Source organism: Rissa tridactyla, chromosome 3 (assembly GCF_028500815.1).
Source record: "Rissa tridactyla isolate bRisTri1 chromosome 3, bRisTri1.patW.cur.20221130, whole genome shotgun sequence".
NCBI lineage: Eukaryota > Metazoa > Chordata > Aves > Charadriiformes > Laridae > Rissa > Rissa tridactyla.
The window spans coordinates 9,721,424-9,741,857 of NC_071468.1; the positions used below are offsets into that span (position 1 = coordinate 9,721,424).

Consider the following 20,434-nt stretch of genomic DNA (forward strand, 5'->3'; position numbering starts at 1 on the left):
GTTTAGATGCGTTGGTATTTAAAAAAAACAGAAAGAAAAAACCATCGAGGGGAAGGAGAGATGCCAAGCTCTCAGCTGGCTGTCTGAGAGCTGGGTCCTGCCCCTGCGTGTGGTCCTGGCCCTGTGGGACCGGTGGAATGCGCCTCCCTCCTGCTCTGGTGAGGACCTGCATGCCGCTGGTGTGTTCACGCCGGGGCTTACGGGCTCCCAGGGCAGCCCCACCAGGGAGTGCTGCCTAGCCAGGGCAGGACTGCCCCGAGCAGACCCACACCAGAGCTGGGTTTGGCTGCTTGGACTTTGGTTGGAAGTGAAGACTTGGTTTTAGGTTCAGGATGCTACAGATGTGCAGCGTGCTCGCTTCCCGGGGCTTTTCGGCTTTGCTTGTGCGGTGCCCAGCACAGGAGCTGACGGCTCTCCAGGTGCTCCCACTGTTCACACTGTGATAGCTGCTATTGCCTCACATCTGTGTGTCTTTGCAGGTGTCTCTCCAAAAACACTAGGCCCTACCCTTAAATGATATAAATTAAAACCTCTGGTGATTACCCCAGTAGAAATCATGGATCTTGTATCCTGCCTTCAAAGTCATGAGTTTCATACCTTGCGTTGTGTTGGTATAAGTTGTACAGCAGCAGGGACAGCTAGGTCAACTGTAAAGAAGCACTTGAACACTTCCAGCAATTCCAAGGGACTCTGTCCCTCTTTTGCTAAGGTTGGCGTGCTGAAATTTTAGAAGACAAGGAGCACATTTTAGCCTAAATCAGCTCAGACAGCTACAGGGTGAACACCCACCACGTGTCCGAAGTGGCTGCGAGCCCCCTCCAATGTCAGTCTTGGGCAATGAAATCTTTGCATGTGGAAAATATGGTTTGGTCTTGCCAGTTAGACATCTCTGTCAGCTGGAGGAGACGCCTGCCGATCTGCCCAGCAATAAGTGTCACTCATCGTGGCCCAGGCTGTGCCTGGCCCTTGGAGGAGGTGTGGGAGGCGGGAGGAGAGATCATTTGTGCCGACAGCTCTGATGGAAGCTGTCTCTAAACTAACCTGATATTTGTAGTTCAGCACCCTGCCATACAAGCCTTTTTTGCATCATCAAAAAAAGAAAGTCCCCAGGAAATCCCACTCTTTTGGTGCATAAGTATTCAGGTAACTGAAGGGCGACAACAGAGGGCAGGAGCTTCTGTCCTGCAGAGTTCCTGCACTCTCTCGGGCCGAGTCTAGGGAAAGCCACTGCGAGGTTCAGGCAGAGGGAACAGAGGTGTTGATGTGCAAGTGGGGATGGGAGATGCTGGAGACGTCAACGTGCTGAGTTATTTAACCTCCCCTCTCCCGAGCAACGGAACCCTGCTGGGAAACGTGGGCCTTAAGAAGGCCAGCTCAGGTCACTGTAGAGGAACGAAACCTGAGCCGAGTAAGCAGTGTCCGGGACAGGCTTGTATATTGGGGAGCAGTCGACATGCCTGAGGGCAGGCCTGCCACCCAGAAGGGACACAGGTCGAGCCAGACGATTGGTTATTATTTTTCTTGACCGAGCACTCAATAAATCTCATCTATGAGTGTATTTTGATTAGTGGCCTTGCTTATGGCACAGGGGTCTGATCTGAGTCTGTGGAGAACTAGCGCCTGTTACAGCTCTGCCGTGGACTCTCGGAGTGACCTGGGACAAGCTCCATCGCTTCTCTGCACCAGTGCAGTTTTCTGTCAGTTTTCTGCGCTGGTCAGTAGAAGTGTTGGTCCTTGACTGTGTTTGCAAATCACGAGAGGAAATACTATGCACAATGTTAACCGTTTCTAACTGTACTGGTGGTAAACTTAGTTATCGTAAATGAGAGGCTCGCAGGCTGGAGAAGTCCCTCTCCTTTTTTACTGTCGTTAGCTTTCTCTAGGTGCAGGAGCTGTGCCTCTCTCCACCTGCCCCAAAACGTTGGTTCTAGAGGTACAAGTGTCAGAATTATGGTGCTGTTTGTTCTTCTGACAAATTCTCAGATGTGTTTGGATTTGTACAGACACCTAACGTCTAAAAAGCAAGTAACGTCCCCGTGTCACTTTAGCATAGTATTTACAAGCCCCTGGGTCCTAGAAGGCTACTTTCACTTGACCAGATCTTTACTTTCTGGTTATTTGTTGTCTTCTCAATGATACGTAACAACTCGTGCTTTAGCAGTTCTGAACCATTGTGTTACCCAACACCACCAAAAAACGAGATGATAATAACAGGTTTTATTCAATTGTGTGTGAAAGAAACAGTTTAGCGATAGGATGCTAGATCTAGCATATTGTGTTAAGAAGTTACTGTCCAGAGAAAGTAACTGAAAGTACTGTCCTGTGTCATTAGAGATTATCAAAATGGGTTATATAAATGGATCAGAATTTTGCTATTCCTGTTGCTCCTACTTGATTATCTCCCAAAAAAGATTTTTCTCGCCCCATAGGTGACCTTTAGGGGCATTCAAGTCCTTGTATTTATGTATTTTATGCATAATTAAGCAGTTCTGTAATTACATGATAGCAAAAGAAATACACATTCCTGTTTCTTGATCCAACTACTTTGGATTTTATCTGTCCAGAATGGCTTGTCTTCAAAACATCCAGCTTTTCATGGTTTGTCCTTGATGTTAGCACTCAAGAATGCATGGGAAAAGGCTCGGGTCACTTCGCAAAGGCCTTTGCAGCCTTTGGTCGTATCCACTCTTGCCTATTTTTCTAGGAAAGGAAAGGTTTTATCGCTGCTCGATGACAGACGATGCTACCACCATTGCTCACACCAACCAATACTCTCCCCACATAAAAGACCCTGTGAAATGAGTAGGCTGACTTGGAGAGCCAGGGCTGCTTCGTGAGGGAGAAGACCGCCTGAGTCCTTCTCCATCACCTGATGAGTTAAGACCGGTGATGTTTTCAAGGGTGTCGACTTGTTTGTTAACTCACAAAAAATAATCATGAGAGAGAGAAGGAGCAGGGGGAGAGCCCCTTGGCAGGAACTCACGTCTAAGAGGTTGTACTGGGTATGGCAGGACATGCAATGCGCTTAGCATGCAAACAACCGTAAATGGTAATGACTTGCTGCTGACCTAAGATCTACCATCAGTAATCCGACTACCACCTACTGTCGTATCCAGCACAAAAGAATTTAAACCTCCTGCCTTGAAGGCTTTTTTGGTCTTGGAGATCAACCAATAGTTATTCTACGGTTGCTTACAGTTTAGATGCACTAATTCTAAAACAAATGCCCTTTTTCTGGCTTAGCTTCATCTGGTTTGGAAAGCGGTCGTTGAGTTAAACCAACAAGGCATTTGTGCTCCCAAATGTGTGTGTTGAGGTGAGAATTTGTTCCAGAACGCTTGCTATGGTAGACATTCACATTCTGCCTTAGTTCAGATGTACTTACAATAAAGCCCTGATTTTCATTTGTTTTCTAAAACAGCTTGTACTTGCATTTGCCCGGCTATTCTCTGTTATTGGTCTTTCAGAGTGTTTACGTGACGCAACTAACGTCATATGTCAATTGCAAACATTTGTCTGCAAATACCAGAGAATACATTTTTGCCTCCTACATAGTGTGCTGTATTCTCTGCTCTATTGTGTTAATCAACATATGCGTTGCTGTAAATTATCTAGGAACTGTCCTCGAGGGAACCTACTATAGCTTTAAATTGAAACATGCGCACAGAAAGTTGGCACAGCTGGTTTCTTTGGCTGATGGTCTTTTCTGTCCAAAGGCACCATCGAGTTGCCGACTGACTCTTGGAGGATGACTGTCTCTATATTTCCATAGAGAATCCTGCAGAAGCAAATGACCTTTGGGGATCTACTTCTGGTCCTATGAACTTCTTCGACAATGGTTTCAATCCTATTTTAAAATAATTTTCTATAAAGCTGTGTTTAATCAGGTTCCACAAGCTTTTATAGCACTGCAACGATGTCGTGGTCTTCTGCTTAAAAAGGGTTTGCTGTGGGGGCACATCTTTTCCTTTTCCCTAGTCCCCATAACGTATGTACAAGATTTTTTGTTATATAGGTATGATGAGGGGTTAGAGTTACCTACTCTTACAGGCCTAGAATATCTTTTGCGGGATCTTCAATCCAGATAAGGTTGGTGGGAGGATTCCTGCAATCCTGCCTCTGCGAAAATGTACTTTGGTAACAATAAAGTTGCAGAGAAACCCTGCACCGCTACAGAGAGGAGAGGGAAGCTTCAAACAGCCGGTTCTGCTAGGGAAACGTCCCCACCACCCTCGGCTGTCTTCCCCTTGCTTGTACAGTGGCAGCCGCTGACTCGCACGCGTGCGAGCAAGCCAGCTTTGTGTAGTAACAGCTCAGCAGTTTATGGCCGTATGCAGGGGGTGGCTTTTTTTAGCTACTCATTAAACCACGGAAGGTGCCAGCAAGGCATGTGGTCTTTAACAGCCTTGTCGCGTTTGCTGAACAGTGACTTGTGCAGATGGAGCAACGGGAATGCAGAAAACATAAAGGAAGTAATTAACCAAGTAAATCTTTGGAAACAGCATATGCTGATGAAGTTTTCATGGAGTAGTGGTTCCTTTCCCTTCCAGAAATCCCGGGTTTAGATAGTCCCTGGGCACTGCCAGGGGAAGGCTGTAGGAGGTAAGTATCATCGATGGTGATCCAAGTCAAAGGGAATGAAGAGAGAAACGTCCAAGGCTGAAACGATAGCAGGGAAGGCAGCTAGAGGTGAACCATGCCTGAGCTCCAGTCCTGCCCTTTACAGGCCAAAGTAGATGAGATAAGGTGTGTATTCTTGGGGTCATGGAGGAGGCAAAGAGCCGTGACTGGTGAAACTGCTTCGCTGTTGTCCAGAGTACGGCTCTTTCTCTCCTCTGTAAAGGGTATCACAGCCACAACCTGCCCTCTCTACAAGGAGATGCCAATTTAAGTAGCTAGTGCCCGTGATGACTTTTCCCCCTATACTTAAACTTTATTAACATAAAACTGTATACTTATTGTCAGTTTCCCACTCTAGGTGGACAGTTTAACGTTTCTAGTTGAATTCCTTTAGCCTCTCAGTGTTGTAATCGATGACTCTGATGTGTTTTTCTGCAGCGCTTGCATCTTAGCGAAGATGTGGCTGGGGCAACTTTCATGGCAGCGGGAAGCTCTGCTCCTGAGTTGTTTACATCTGTCATAGGTAACTAACCTGCTGCTGCTTCTTGAAACCTCCGCGTTTCCCTGGCTGTTTTTCAGAGTTGAAACGGGATTGCTAAGTGCCGGTAACATTCGTTGTAATACCTGGCCCTTCCCTCGTGGGCACACATAGGACTAATTGTGGGGAATCCTTGCTAGGTGAAGCAGCTCTGAAAAAAGTGCCGTTATCCCACAGCAGGGCTGCCTTGGAAGTGGTTTGATCTGACCCAGTCAAACCAGGGCCAGTAGGCGGTTCACCTTAACTGTCCATTAATCTGCCCCGCTGTAGCACAGCCGCACTGCACAGCGCTGCTCTCTGCCCGTGCAGCCTTCTCCCCTCCTATCCGCCCTCCTATGCTAGCTGCCGCGCCGTCTCTAGGACGTAGCGTGAAAGGATGCACCTCCAGCCTCTTGGGTTGGTACCCAGGCGAACTCTTTGTGTGTCCTCAGCTGCAGGTTCTCTGCCATCACCTCCACTCTGGTTAGTCTTCTAACACCATTTCCCTCTGGGGAAAGCCAGAGTGGGGACAAAAAGAGCATTTGAAATGCTTTGTCACAGAAACAAATTGGTCAGAGCATCACGCTACCAAAGCAACTCTGCTTATGGGAGGTGTGACCAAGGGATTCAACAGTCCTTAAGTGTGTGAAACCCAGGAAACTCATGTGGTCTTTCAACAGCCTTTGGCTAAGAGGGGACTGCAGTCGGCTGTTATAAAATGATACTGTACGTACGCTACCTGGCGCAAGGGGGAAGTCTTGCAGTTTTACTCATCCACATCTCTATTGGTAGGTGATCGTCAGAGCAGCGGTTGGGAGGTTAAGGTGGGCTTTCCATCACGGAGGAGAATTATTCTCAGCTTAGATACTTTCTCTAGAAGATACTTCTATTTCAGTCACAGCTGTCAGATGCAGAGCACAAATTAATTCACGCGAAGCTACATACTCTGCAGAGAGTTCCAATTACCCAAGCAAAGCCTCAAAATGTAGGAACTTAAATTGGACCAAGTTGCGGTTGTATTCCAGTTAAGGATAGCGCAGTAGCAGGGTGAAAATAAAACCAGATTCCTTCAGGCGGCTTAGAGAAGCCCGAACGGTCAGATCATTATCTTGCTGTGGTGTAATCCACTGGATACTGAGTGTCACTTGGTGGGTGACTGCTTCTGTGTAATATGTTTCTGAGAAAAGGATAAAGTGGAAAAAAATATCTAAACTACACTGGCCAGTTAAATACTATTGGAACCTTAAAAGCAAGTGGTGAATTTAAACAGGCTGACAGCTAGCAGGAGATGGGGTGTTATTTTTAGGTTGACTTCCTAAGGAAAGAATTTTGTGCAGTACCATGATGCATGTGTCTGTCAGTTCGTCTCCCTCACCATTAACCTCATTGGCCAATTTTAACCAAATTTGACAGAAGAGCTCTGAAAGGAGCTTCTAATGTAGCCCCATAACTCATCCTGAGAGACATCATTCAGCTTGCAAGTAGCTGGTCACCAGGCAGCTCTGAATCGGCTCCAGCCCAAGCTTCTGCTTGCCTACTGAAGCCAGTAGGGATGAGGATATGGGGAAGAGCAGAGTACTGGTGAGGGGATGTGTTATGGGGTGTTTCCTGCAGATTTGTGTCATAGAATCATTTTGGTTGGAAGAGACCTTTAAGATCATCAAGTCCAACCAGTAACCTAGCACTTCCAGGTCCACCACTAAACCACCTCCCTCAGCACTACATCTACACGTCTTCTAAACACCTCCAGGAACGGTGACTCAGCCACTTCCCTGGGCAGCCTGTTCCAGTGCTTGATGACAACCCTTTCGATGAAGAAATTTTTCCTAATATCTGACCTAAACGTCCCCGGGTGCAACTTGAGGCCTTTTCCTCTTGTCCTGTCGCCTGTGACTTGGGAGAAGAGACCGACCCCCACCTCTCTACAACCTCCTTTCAGGTAGCTGTAGAGAGCGATAAGGTCTGTGTCCCACCAGCTGCTCCCACAGAGTTTGCTGTCTTTTGTGATGTGTATTACCATAATGTTGGCACGCAAGACCGGGAGGTTGGTGACTTAGACATGTCTAGGTATTTGGTTTTCATTAGGCAATCTACCCAGGACCCCTCAGAAAGCAAGTTCTGCCACCTTTATTCACCCTAGTACCTTCCTCTGAAAGTTGCCCTATTAAATATGAGAAAAAGTGGCAGAAGTGGTACATGCCTTTACATTCATTAATGGGGTGTGAGGTCTGCAATTTTTTGTGGAAAAATTCTGCTCTTTCCAATTTACACAGCTTGCCTTGAACTTGTTTTTCAGGTGTTTTTATCACAAAAGGAGACGTAGGCGTTGGAACCATCGTAGGCTCGGCTGTATTTAACATTCTCTGTATTATTGGCGTGTGTGGGCTTTTTGCAGGACAGGTAAGAGCATTTAACGATTCCTAACAGTTCTTGCTTCATCCTGTGCCTTGGCTGTACTGTGAAATCAGCTGCCAGGTTCACAACCTTGCCACAAATTTCTCTGGCTTTGTTCTTTTTAATAGGGCCCTACGCTATTCCCCTTGCATTTTTGAAATGAAAAGCAGAACAGCAAATGTCAACTCAGGCTTTTTAAGCTGCCCAAGATATGTGGGTGGCCAAAGGAATAAAAGTTGATTATTTAACACCTCCTCTTGGTAGCTATTGAAAAATGTGTTGTGACGTTTGTATCTGGCTCTTTTAGACCAAAGGAACCGGGAAATGTCTGTGCCTCTGGCTGGTAAAAATGCACTTCAGTGAGCCGTGCACGATGCCTCTGAAAGAATGATGACACTGCTGGAGCATCACAAAAGTTGCTGTCTTTGTGTAAGATAGTTTTCAGATACATGTGCTGAGCTGGCACAACATTATTGGTGACTGGCATGACTTACGAAGTTGTGTAAGAAACATACAGCCTTTGCTTGTAGTTTATCTCATTATTTATATGTAACCACAGAGTGGTTTATGTGGGAAGGGATCTCCGGAGGTCTCTGATCCAAAGCCCTCGCTACCTTGACCCCCCCAGCTCAAAGCAAGGCTGATCTCAAAGTCAGATCAGGTTGCTCCGGGCCTTGTCCAGTCGGTTTTTGAATATTTCCAAGGATGCCCCAACTTTTTTCCCCACTAGCAGTGAGGCTATCCCTTCCTAGTGTAAGTTCTGACTGTTTTCCAGCGTGTCAAACTGCTTATGACAACACAAGCTATTAATCTGAAATTAAAGTAATTAAGTTGTGAGAGCTGAGCCTGCTGTCTGAATTGCAGACATGATTGACTGTATAATTAAATATCTGAATCTGCGTTCACCTTGGCACTTGCCAACATGCCCAGTATTTTTACAATCTCATAAAATGTTCTTTGAAATGTGACTGTGCAGACTTATTTGTAAAGAGGAGAAGCGGGGTAACATTATCAATACAGGGCAATGGGATAACTAGCACTGGAAGAAGAGCTTTAAGAGAAGGGGCCCGTATAACTTGGTCAGTATGAGAAAGCATGCAGAGAAATAGGACTTTCCCGGGAAAGTTTGTAATCCAATTTTATTTGCATTAGCAATGAACTTTTTCAGGATGATGGTGAACATTTTCACTATGGGGGGGGCTTCAGGAAAAGCCCACGGTGGTACGTTTTGCCACCTAAGCTCCTTTGTTTTGCATGGGAAGCATGCAAATGACCAAAGCTTTCCCAGGGCATGAGGCTGTGTTCCCCAGAGGTGCTCTCCTGTAATCAAGTAGGACTTTTTGCTCAGTTCGCTTTTTTCAAGCAAAGAAAGACGATTAACTGTTTAGCACGATGGCAGAGGAGCTAATTCTTCTGATTTTTACTCTCCGTAGTATTGATTGCATGCCTCGAACCTGCTAAAAAACTGGCTATAAATCACAGTGGAAAGGGTTTGCTAGAGTTTTGGGGGTTGATGGAGAATGTCAGTCTTCTCAAGAGACCATTTACAGATGGGAAGTGTTTCTGAAGGATGTAACACAGCTCTCAAAACGCTCTTGTAAATGCCTTCAGTCTCCCAGGTGTGGTAGCTGTCAGAAGTTCAAAGTGGGGATGGGCTGCTGTAAGTCATCCTAAGTGTGGTCTGCAAATCTCTTTCAAGCCAAGAACTGAGATTTGGACTGATTTGTCCCAACTTTGTTTTCCCTGACTCTGTTAGTGGTTTGTGTGTGGTTTCGTCAGGTCACTGAACTTCTATTTGCTGCAGTTTAACCCACAGAAGGTGGGTGAGAACTGGAATGATTGACATCGCTGCATGGAATCATGATTTAAACGAGCAAATAAGAAACCTCAGCTTAAATAATTCCAGTATTCTAGATAAAACTCTGGTTTGGTTTGTGCTTTTCATTTTTTTCCACTCCCAGCCCTTCACCAAAAAGTCATTCACTTTTACTGGTGTGATTCATCTTTTTGTTTCGTGTTAGTATTAATAGGAATTTTGTTCTATTATCAATAACGTCTCTATAGACGCACTAGCATAGGTGCCAAATTTTGTTGGCAGTTGGATTTCAATTCTGCTGAGGACCTGGATCTCAGTTTGGAGTTGCCTTGTAATGGGCCAGGTGAGCCCGGAGGCAGGCTGTTGGTCTAAACTGCTTCCTGTGCTCCAGTGCAGTTAGAGCAGCGTTTTCTCTTTTGAGCTCAGACCTGCGGAGTCAGCAGCTGAAGTCCTCTGATTTTCAGATGAGACCAGTGAGTCAATGGGCAGGGATTTAGCAGCCAAACTTTGCTGTCTTGTGAATCTCCCCTGAGGCTGCTCAGGAACACAGACCCGTTTTCTGGGACTCCTGCCCTGGAAACGGACGTTCAGGCATCTCGGTTCAAGGCTGTAAGGCTTTCGGGTTTGTCAGGTGGGAGGAGAGAAGCAGAGAATTAAGCCTGCACCTGTGGCAGTTGCAACCCAATGATGCTCATGTGGCCTTCGTGTTCATCAAAACCCCTCATTAAATGCTCTGCTGTCAGGAGGTGGCTGCTGCAAATTGCCAGGGCGGGCAAGAAGGGCTGTTACTCTGTTCCCCCTCTGTCTGTTTTACACACGGGATGCCTCTGGCAGAGGAGGGACAATTTCAAGATGATCACACCACCGATTTCCGCAAGGGGACTTGCGGAGGGGGTGGAGGTCATCTCACCCTTGCTTTCCTGTAACACCTGCCAGCGGTAGCTGCAGTGTTCCAGCAGGAGCTTTTATATGAGGGCAGTTTGCAGCTGCAGTTGTGGTAACGTGTTGAGATCCCGCTAGCTGCTCAGTGCCTGATGGCATGAGCTGCTGTTCGGATGCTGGGTTGCTTGGAGATACCGGCAGTCCAGGAGGCGGCCGGAGAGCAGCACGGGCAGCGGCGCTCAGTAAGCTGTAACTCAGTGTCAGGGCTGCCTCATCCCCTCCTGGGGTGCTCAGCTCGCAGCTGGGGGAGGAAATTTCTCTGTCCTGGAGATTATGGGGCAGCTGCCTGGTGGCAGAACACTCGGGAGCACTGTATTGGGAAACACAGAACTGGAACCTGGAGGGGACTTCTGCAGCATTTCCATAAGCACTCTTTATTTTTGCAGAACTGTTCAGTATCATGAGAAAGCCTTTTGTTTGTTTGTTTGTTTGTTTGTTTTTTGAACTGGAAAAAGGTTGAATTAAAAAATACTGACCAGCTCTCTCCAGGACATGTTTTATTTTTAAATTAGGTTGTGGTATGTACGTGCTGTGTTGGATGTATTATTCTTTGGCTTAAGAAAACACTGGGTTTGGCTACATGCACCTTGTTTAAAAAAAAGAAACAAACCCACAGCCCCAAAAAGCTGGTGTGCATTTACTTGAACACCAACTCTTAATTGATTATTTTTCTAAGCCTTTAATGGTTGGTAAGTGCATGCTTCCCAGAATAAATGAGAGTAAACATCCCACTGCTGGAACTGGAGAAGGAAAGCGTGAGGGCCACACCTCTATGTGACACTACGCACCTAAAAACTGCATTTAAAAGAGCATTGTTAAGGTTGAAAGTCAAACACTGAAAAGTTAGAAAATAGCAGCATTGAGGTTCCTTGTGCAACCTTAATTTGCCCCCCTGGTGTTCATGCATTATTATACGGTCTTTAATTACAGGATCCCATGCTGGTTTCTCCACAGGGTCACTGCCTCCCTTAGTGCACAGAATGGACTTTGCTCACTTAACGAGCAGCTATTCATTATTTTGTTTTCTCTTCATTGTTCAGTGTGTGCCCTTCTGCCTTATTTACCAGGCTCTATTCAAGCCCTGTTACAGAGGCAGAATTATTAATTTCCTCTTGAACTTCTGCCGATCTCATTGCTATTGTATCTGAGCAGTTGATGAACAATTAATTAATTTTCCCCAAACCTCTGTGAGATGAAGGGATGTTTTAAAGGTGGGGAAACAAAGCACAGAGAGATTAAACACAAAAGAATAACTTGTCATTTTAGGGGCCAATTAGAGCTGACACGGGCCTGTTTTTTCCCCTGAACGTATAGGATCCTGTGGCATGTTCTTTGTTCAGAGGGCAGCTCCCTCCGGCTCCAGATGCTGCTCCCACTGCTCCTGCTGCTCACCTCAGCATTGCGCATGAGTTTCCTTGCTGGGATGACCTTGGTTTCCGTGGCCATCTCAATGTCTGTACAGCCCATCTCTCCTTGGGAGCGTTCAGCTGCGTTAGCTATATGAGTCCCTTTTCTTCTCCGAAGTCCCAGCTTATATTCTACCTTCTGGAAGGGAACACCAAAACCACCTCTGTCATGAGCCCTGGCTTTATCCCTAGGACCATTCTTGACCTGAATTAAGCAACTGACTTAACTACCTCATCTCCTAACATTTGGTGCTTGCTTTTGCTAGCGCAGTGATGTTCCTTCTAAGCACCCAGGCACTCGGGTTTCTTTCCGTTCGATCTGTCTCCTAAGCCCTCCCCGACCCCTCCCTATTTCTTGAGGCTTGAGAGAAAAGCTTTCTCCAGAAAGATTTTTCCCCTGGATCATGGATCCACACCATAGCTGTTTCTCAAGCGTCCAGCTTTGCCCCAGACCCACTTCTCCTCTCCTCACTCCTCTGCTCTGTGTCTCCTTGACCTGAATCCTCCTGGCTAACTTTATCCATGCCAGGTAGGCACCTCTGAAGGAGCCTGCTCTAGAGCCAGGGCAATCGCATTTTCTGCTGTTTTCATCTCCTCTGCCAGCTGCAGACTTGGTGTACCCCACAGGCAGTTTGTGCTGGAGTGCTTGCGACACATCTGCCCTTACTCTGCCCGTGGCTGGAGGATCCCACCATAGAATCATAGAACCATAGGGTTGGAAGGGACCTCTGGAGATCATCTAGTCCAACCCCCCTGCCAGAGCAGGGTCACCCAGAGCAGGTGGCACAGGAACGCGTCCAGGTGGGTTTTGGATGTCTCCAGAGACGGAGACTCCACCACCTCTCTGGGCAGCCTGTGCCAGGGCTCTGCCGCCCTCCAAGTAAAGAAGTTCCTCCTCGTGTTTAGGTGGAACTTCCTATGCTCAAGTTTGTGCCCATTACCTCTTGTCCTGTCCCTGGGCACCACTGAAAAGAGCCTGGCCCCATCCTCCTGACACCCACCCTTGAAGTATTTATAAGTGTTGATAAGGTCCCCCCTCAGCCATCTTTTTTCCGGACTGAAGAGACCCAAATCCCTCAGCCTTTCTTCATAAGAGAGGTGTTCCAGTCCCCTCATCATCTTGGTAGCCCTTTGCTGCACCCTCTCCAGCAGTTCCCTGTCCTTCTTGATCCGGGGAGCCCAGCACTGGACACAGTACTCCAGGTGCGGCCTCACCAGGGCAGAGTAGAGGGGGAGGATGACCTCCCTCGACCTGCTGGCCACACTCTTCTTGATGCAGCCCAGGATGCCACTGGCCTTTTTGGCCACGAGGGCACATTGCTGGCTCATGGTCATCCTGTTGTCCCCCAGGACTCCCAGGTCTCTTTCCACAGAGCTGCTCTCCAGCAGGTCAGCCCCCAACCTGGACTGGTGCATGGGGTTATTCCTCCCCAGGTGTAGCACCCTGCACTTGCCCTTATGGAATTTCATAAGATTCCTCTTTGCCCAGGTCTCCAACCTGTCCAGGTCTCTCTGTGTGGCGGCACAGCCTTCCGGTGTGTCAGCCACCCCCCCAGCTTTGTGTCATGGGCAAACCATCCCTGGTTTATAATCCCAGCAGAGTCGCAGCCACTGTGAGAGGCTTCCTTCTGGCTGCATCTCTGAAGTCATTAAAAGGCTTATAACAAGCGTCCCTTACCCAGCATGGCAAGTCTAAAATGGGAAGCCCCCACGTGCCCACGTGTTCCCCTTTCTCCAGTCGCTCAGCAGGTCTCAGGCTATGCTGCATCTCGATTCGACACACACCGGTGGTGCTCGTCACCCCTGCCTTTGGAGTAGGGAGGCTTCCCCATCCATGCTCGGAGCCTGCTGGAAATGGGTGTTAAGAGCCATGGAGATCTTGGCCACCCTGCCTGCAGGCACCAGCTCAGGTTTCGCTGGTCGGCCGCTGAGCGCTGCCTGGCTCTCGCCCTGGCTCACGTGGGAAGATGCTGCTGGGAACTGGTGCTGCGGGAAGGGGAAACAGTGCTTAATGCTCAGCAGTCGGTCTGAAGGAGCTTGGGAGCAGGCTGCCAGAAGCCCTCAAGCAAGGCAGTAATTAGAAAAGCTTCCACTTTGTTTCTTTATTTATGTGTTTAATTTTGAAATTTTAAGGAATTTATCACCTTGGTAGCTAGAGCCCCAGTCCTGCAAGCAATTGCAGCCAAGTTCATTTCTGCAGACGGAGCTGCTTGCAGGATGGGTGTCGGAAAGCCACACAACTGGTTTGTGCTGTCTGCTGTTACGCCTCACGTTAGGGCTTCCAAATAGCTGTGGTAGTGTTGTAATGCTCCTGAAGAGCTACTCTCATGCTAAAAACCAGTTGATGTGGATGAAAATCAGCTTTAATGTATCCTCATGCTCCTTTTTGCTTTGTGGCCCAGCCAGAAAAGGACCAAGTTGGGCTGGAAAACATTTTGATTTGAATAATGCCAGCAGATCGGGGAGATTTACCATGCGGCTGTCGTGCGCCAGCCCAGAGCTGAAGTTGTGTGTGTTACAGGCTCTAGGGAAGGATTAACAAATGCAAGCAAGCAAAATTGCTTTAAACAATCATAAAAACATTTCTGTTAGCGTTAAGTATTGTAAACCCATTTTCTGCCTTGTTTGTTTTTAAACAGTGCTGAAAATGTAAAAAAGTTTCAAATCCAGTATAAGTCAGAGACACCTCTACCCATCAGACGCTTAAGAGTTGGGGGGCTTCTTATTAATTTCAGAATCGAGGTGGTTCTAGATTATGTAAAAAATATTTGTGCCATGGTTTGTTAAAAAGTAAGAAATGTGTGTTTCAGTAGCCTGAAAGTGACTTGATTTTCCCTTCCAATTAGTGTTGATGACACTTTGTGGATCTCCGGTGAGGATTCTGGAATGGAAGGGTTATTTTTTTTAATTTCTGTCTCTTCTCACTGATATGAGCAATGAAATCTCCTGAGGTCTTTATCCTTGGCACAGGAGGGCCACTGTTCAAAAAGTGACAGTCGACGCAGGCTGCCCGCGTTTTTGATGGCCAAACCAAAACCACCCGGAAACGCTGGATTTTCTAAACTAGCATCCACACTCTGAAAATCAGATCTCTTTTTAAAATATCTTAAAGTGGGCCTCTGGAAGCTGAAGAACTCCACCTCTGATGCGTTTTGAAATCTCTGACCAAGGCATATTTAGAGAGATAGATGAAGTTTACCCTCCTTCTTTCTTCTTGCATCCTGTTGCAATATTCTGCTGATGTCTTACATGCACACACACACTGAGGAAGACTGGCCTTATTTCATCTAGGCAGTAGGTGCGACTTCTAAACCAGAGAAGATTTGAGCATATGGAAATAGATTAAGAACTGTCCTCCTTCCCCAAATGCTGATATAGGGCAGGTTGGATGTGCCCGTAGCTGTTCCCTCAGTTGTCTGCGTGCCTGCGACACTAACGCATATTCTTTCAATAGTACAGCTAAGTCACATAACCCAAACATTGTTTATTTAGCTGCCGTGGCTGTTTTGCTTTCTACTGGCAAAGAGGGTATGAGAAAGTAAGAGAATGCTGCAAGAGATGAAATGGTAGCAGATGCAGCTCTTCAAACATAAGTTCAGTAACATTTCGCAGGGATGTATGCTAGATAGCAGGGAAGAGATGCAGGCATGGAGCCTGCCGTCTGCATTGTGATGGATTGTATTAGGCCTTTTCCATGACTGCAAACCAACTGCGTATGGGGAGATTGACCTTAGCCCAGGGTCCCCTCCAAGCCTCAGCCTCTCTGCCCTGTCTCCTCTGACTCCCATGTTTGTGCTTCACAAATTCTCCCCTCCTTCCGCTGCCCTCTCGTCATGCTTGGCGGCATGTGGGATGTGGGATTCTCGGAAGCAGTCAGTGCTTGCTTAATTCAGCCCTCGTTCAAGCCGGCACGAGCAGACTTCGTTCAGCTTTGAGAATTCCTCCATCCAGATTCTTCTCTATTCTGCAGCTCTGCTGCTCTCTCCTGCATGTCATCCAGTCCTCCTCTGTCCTCCTCCAGCACTAAACTGCAGCCTTTTGCAGTGTTGCAGAAGAGGATGAAGGGATGAGAAGAGGTTAGTGAAAAGTGCTTGAGTGAAAGCAGTATAACCTTGAGTTGCAAGTCGCTCCAGCATTAAACAGCAGTTTTTAGTCTGCATAGCTTGATTTGTTAATTACCATTTAACTGCTGTGTTTTTCATTTGAGTTCTAGGTTCTCTGTTTCAGCTTTCCCCAGAACAAGACAGGCTGCTCTGGGTGGAGTAGGGGGGACCATGAGTGCTGGGTTGTGCCAGAGACGTTCTTGTTTTTTTAGAGTCTCTTCCAGGTATTTCTTCTGTCAAGGGGTCTAGTTGGTGGCCCGGTGTCATTCTTCAGTACACTGGAGTAAAAAAGGACTACCTTGACCCCATCTGACCTGCTTCCTTCTGCTCCACTGGTATTCTTTTACCTGAGGAAATAAACTAAGCTCTCAAGGCTCTCCTTTGTCCAAGTTACAGTAAACCCTTGTGTAAGCTGGGGATGCCTCTCAGAATCAGCGGCTGATGTGAGCTCAGTTTCATATCAGTGTGAAAATATACCTAAGAAATAAGTGTTACAAACAGCAAAGAGCTGAGACTAGGAAAGCGAACAGAGATTTAATAACTAGGTAGAACATTGTTTATTGAAGAGACTGGGACTTTTGCAATCTATTTTTAAAGTAGTTTTGTCATGCAGTTAGCTTGCATGCATCTTAATCTTTTAAGCTTTAATTTCACTGACAACAAGTAGTTCAGACTGGAGTCGTTACTGATGTTTGGCTTTATGATTGCATTCATCAGCTTTTTTTTCTTTCTTCTGGATTGTGGAGGAGTTTTGGGAGGGGAGAGTTGGAATGTTGTTTCTTTAATTCGTCGGTCTGTGACCATCGGTGGAAAACATGTAAAACCGTGGAGAAGTAGTTTAAGGACAACTTAATGCCAACTGTTGGGACTGTATGCTGCTCTTGTAGTCTGGTAGACAATGTGATAGGACGAGGGGAAACGGGTTCAAGTTATGTCAGGGGAGGTTTAGATTGGATATTAGGAAACATTTTTTCACTGAAAGGGTTATTAAACATTGGAATAGGCTGCCCAGGGAGGTGGTGGATTCACCATCCCTGGAGGTGTTTAAAAAAAGGGTAGATGGGGCACTTAGGGACATGGTTTAGAAGTGGCTCTTGTCAGGGTAGGCTAAAGGTTGGACTCGATGATCTTAAAGGTCCCTTCCAACCTCAGCAATTCTATGATTCTATGATTCTATGTGTTTTTTTCGTGCTGGCAATGTTTTCTAGTGACTGTAAGCCTGGTCTTTTCACAGATAAAAGTGTGTTGCAGACTTGAAAGCAAGAAAAGGACAGTAATTTTCCAGACAAAGATCTAGCGCTGAGACTTCCACTGAACTCACATTTGTCCCAGAAGTCAGGGCGATGGTCGTGATGGGAACACAGAGCTGCTGGCATGGTCATGTGTATGTGAAACCCCAAGTAGCAGAGGAGCAGCGGGAGGATGCTGGCGGTGTCATTCCCACTGTCCTACAGAAAGTTGGGCACTCAGTAAGCAGTTTGGACTGCAGACAGGGCAGAAAGGTGTCGATGGAGTTTCAGGGCAGAGACATCAGTTAATAGAGATGTTGCCTGAGGGTCCTCAAAGTGGAGAGGCTGCAGCCTTTCTGTATGCCCTAGGAAAGTCCTCGTGCACCCCCAGAATAACGAGGGTGCTGCCAGCCGCAGGGCCAGCAGCCCAAGTTACCTCTGCCTCGGCTCCCTTCCCTGATACTCTCTGGGCAGGCAGCTGCGTGGGTTCCTCTGCCTCTTGCATCTTTCTTTGTGTTTTGTCACAGCAATCGAGGAGGACATTCGCCCACTGTAAAAGCAGCGGAGTGCTCCTTTTCCTTAGGGTTTTCCTACTGGGATGTTTGGCACTGGCAGACAACAGAGCGACTCTGAGTGACAAAGCAAATTAGATTCCTTTCCAGCTCCCCCTTTAACACAAGTGATGTTACCTGGGGAATCGGGGACTTGGGGATTTATGGCAAATTGGTAGCCGTCGTGCGAGCAAACGTGGCCTGTGTTAACCACACAGTCTGTCTGTTAACCAGAAAAAACTGAAGGTGACTTTGTCCTGTTCTCTGTGAGTGTCGTGCCTTGGCTCCACGGTGTTGCTACATAGCATCAACCTGTGCATGGTGAATAAGCTTTGTCAGAGGTACCTGTTACACCCTAACCCTTTTGGTCTCCTTTTGGAGAGGTCTGATGAGCTCTGCAAGCTTTTTGTCATTCCCGAAGTAACTTTATTTCCCAGAACTAGGCTAGCAGCCTGCATGAAATCAGTATTCCTGCACTGGGCGCCAGTTTAGCAAAGTGGCTAATAAATGCTTAGCTTAAAGCAGGGCTGCTTGCATCATTTCTGTCCAGTGAGGCATGCAAGCCTAGACTTTGTGGTGTCGGGGGCCTGGCGTCCGCGTCTAAGTTGAACCAGAAATTGCACAATGAGGCCAGTGAGACTGGACCTACTGATGATTTTTATTATTTTTTTTTTCCTCATAAGGTCCGTGTTGCTGTTGTGATAGCATCTAGCAGTCTCAGTTGTGGATTAAAACTCCACAGTACTGTATGTTAATGCAAATACAGAGCCAGAACACAGCTCTTGAGCCTGAAAGCTGTTGATCAGAGTGTATGACGGGAGACAACAGGAGGGATTGGGCAGGCAGACGGGAAAGCACAAGGAAACCGTGACGGACCAGCAATGTGGACGCTGCAGGCCAGCTGCTTAACACGTAGTGAGTGATTTATGGGCTGTGTGGGCACAGGAAGGGTTTGGCATTGGTAAGGTATTTATGGGAAGCTCCTCTCAGGCCCAGGGACAGCATGGCGGTACTGATAGAATACCGTCTTTTACTTCATGAAGATATGATAGGGACTGGTATGATGGGCAGATCGGGTGCCAGGATTGCTGTCTGTGAGTGATCCAGGACGAGCTTGGCCATCATAGAAGTTGCTTTGATTTTTTTATATTAGCATTTCAAAACCTTCTTCACAGAGTTACATTCAATAGTAGAATACAAATAGAGGAGACGATCAGAAGAGTTGAAAATGGATTCCTATCAGCAATCAAGTCTAGTCCCTAATTGCCACTGAACACCATCACCGTTTGAGGTCAAGTTTTCTCTGTCAAAATTCACACACGGATCAATACTGTGGACTTACCGTTGGTAGGGTTTTTTCTTAAATCATCTGTAGTGTAAAAGCAAGGAAATCACAGAAGCTGGTGTTATGTCTGACAAGCACTGGCCAGTCTGGGGAGAATGGGAAATCTTTACCCTGTGCATGCCTTCCTGTACCACGTCTATAGCTGTCCTTGAATTCTGCTGTGAATCCTGCACAGAATCGCCTGCGGTCCGGGAGATGTCTGCAAATGCAGGTCTTCGGGGTCCTGCTGCCTTGGCTCTGCGGGAATCTGAGCTAAAAAGACACGATGATCTGAATAACTCATGGACAATTATGAATACCAATTGAGCAGGGAAATATTTTTGGCTTTGTCCTGAGGTTTGGAGAGTGTCCACTGTTTCCATTCTGAGAATGTCACAGAGACGGATTGCTGCTGCAGTAATGAAAATATCAAGAGCTGCTTAAAAAAGCAAATATTCTCGGGGAAATAATGAGAATAAATTGAGTTGGTCCACAATGTACGGACCGGGAGCCAGAGTGACGGTTGAACTCTGCAGAGAATGGCTAACCAGTGGTAAAATTAGGGGGCTGGTAATTGGAAGGAAGCTTTCCTCCTAGTGAGTCCATTAGATCAGAGCTGCTTGGCAATTACTAGCTGAGAGAGACATGTATTTTAAGGCCTGGATTTTTTTTTTGCCTTGCCCCATGCTCATAGTTTATGTTTCACTTTAAGCATCCCTCCCGACTGAACTTGTGTTGGTCAAAACCCCTGGCAAACCCAAATGCTACGCTGCAGAACTCTGGTGCCTTTGCCAGGAGGTACTCGGTGAAGATTATGGTCAGGGGACTGAGATGAATACTCATAGTGTCCTGGGATATTGAGACAGCTGTGACCCCAGCATGTCAACAGCGGGGAGACATCACCATGGGGTATAGAAGGGAGCATCCCCGTCTGCTCCCTAGCATTCGGTCCAGGACATCCTACTGTGCTGTTAGTCCCAGCACAGTCCCACACTGATGTCAACTGCCTGCTGGCTTTCCAGGAAGGCTGCACAGGCGGCAGTGGCTTTCCACGCAGGAATCTGTCTGAAATTTCAGCTGTCGCAGGGTGGTTCAGCATGCTGGGAGGGGACACGGGATGAGGGACTCCCGCTGTGCTGTCATGAGATAGTCCCTCGTGTGTTTGCCCGGCTGTTTGGCAGCCAGCCTCGCCTGTCCTTCACCTGCACAATGGGGTTGTCCCAGCTGTGGAGCATGTTGCTCCAGCCAGCGTGGAGAACTTTCCCTTTGCTGTGGTTTCTCATGCCCCTGCAGCCTTCAGACCCCAGCTCCTCAGGAAACACCCAGAGACGTTGCTCACACCAATGTTTCTGTTCCCTTCAGGGACAGTAAAGTGGGAATACGCGTGATTGACTCACAGGTTCATACCTGAGTCTGGCAGATGATCACTGGGGGAGCAGCAAGGGGGAAAAGTGTACCCTGTGATCTCTGCTGTATTTGATTTGCAGCTAATGATTATTAGCTTCTGATTGACCGATTTATTCATTGCAGGT

The 20,434-nt window shown here is 47.1% G+C and overlaps 1 protein-coding gene across 1 annotated transcript in view; it reads left to right on the plus strand.

Annotated features, from left to right (window-relative positions):
• The window catches only part of SLC24A3 (solute carrier family 24 member 3), a 181,372-nt gene that overhangs the window by 117,089 nt on the left and 43,849 nt on the right, over positions 1-20,434 (plus strand). Inside the window, exons 5-6 of the mRNA XM_054196185.1 lie at positions 5,059-5,143; positions 7,434-7,537. Of these exons, the coding sequence (XP_054052160.1) occupies positions 5,059-5,143; positions 7,434-7,537 (189 nt within the window). The remainder of the gene's footprint in view (positions 1-5,058; positions 5,144-7,433; positions 7,538-20,434) is intronic.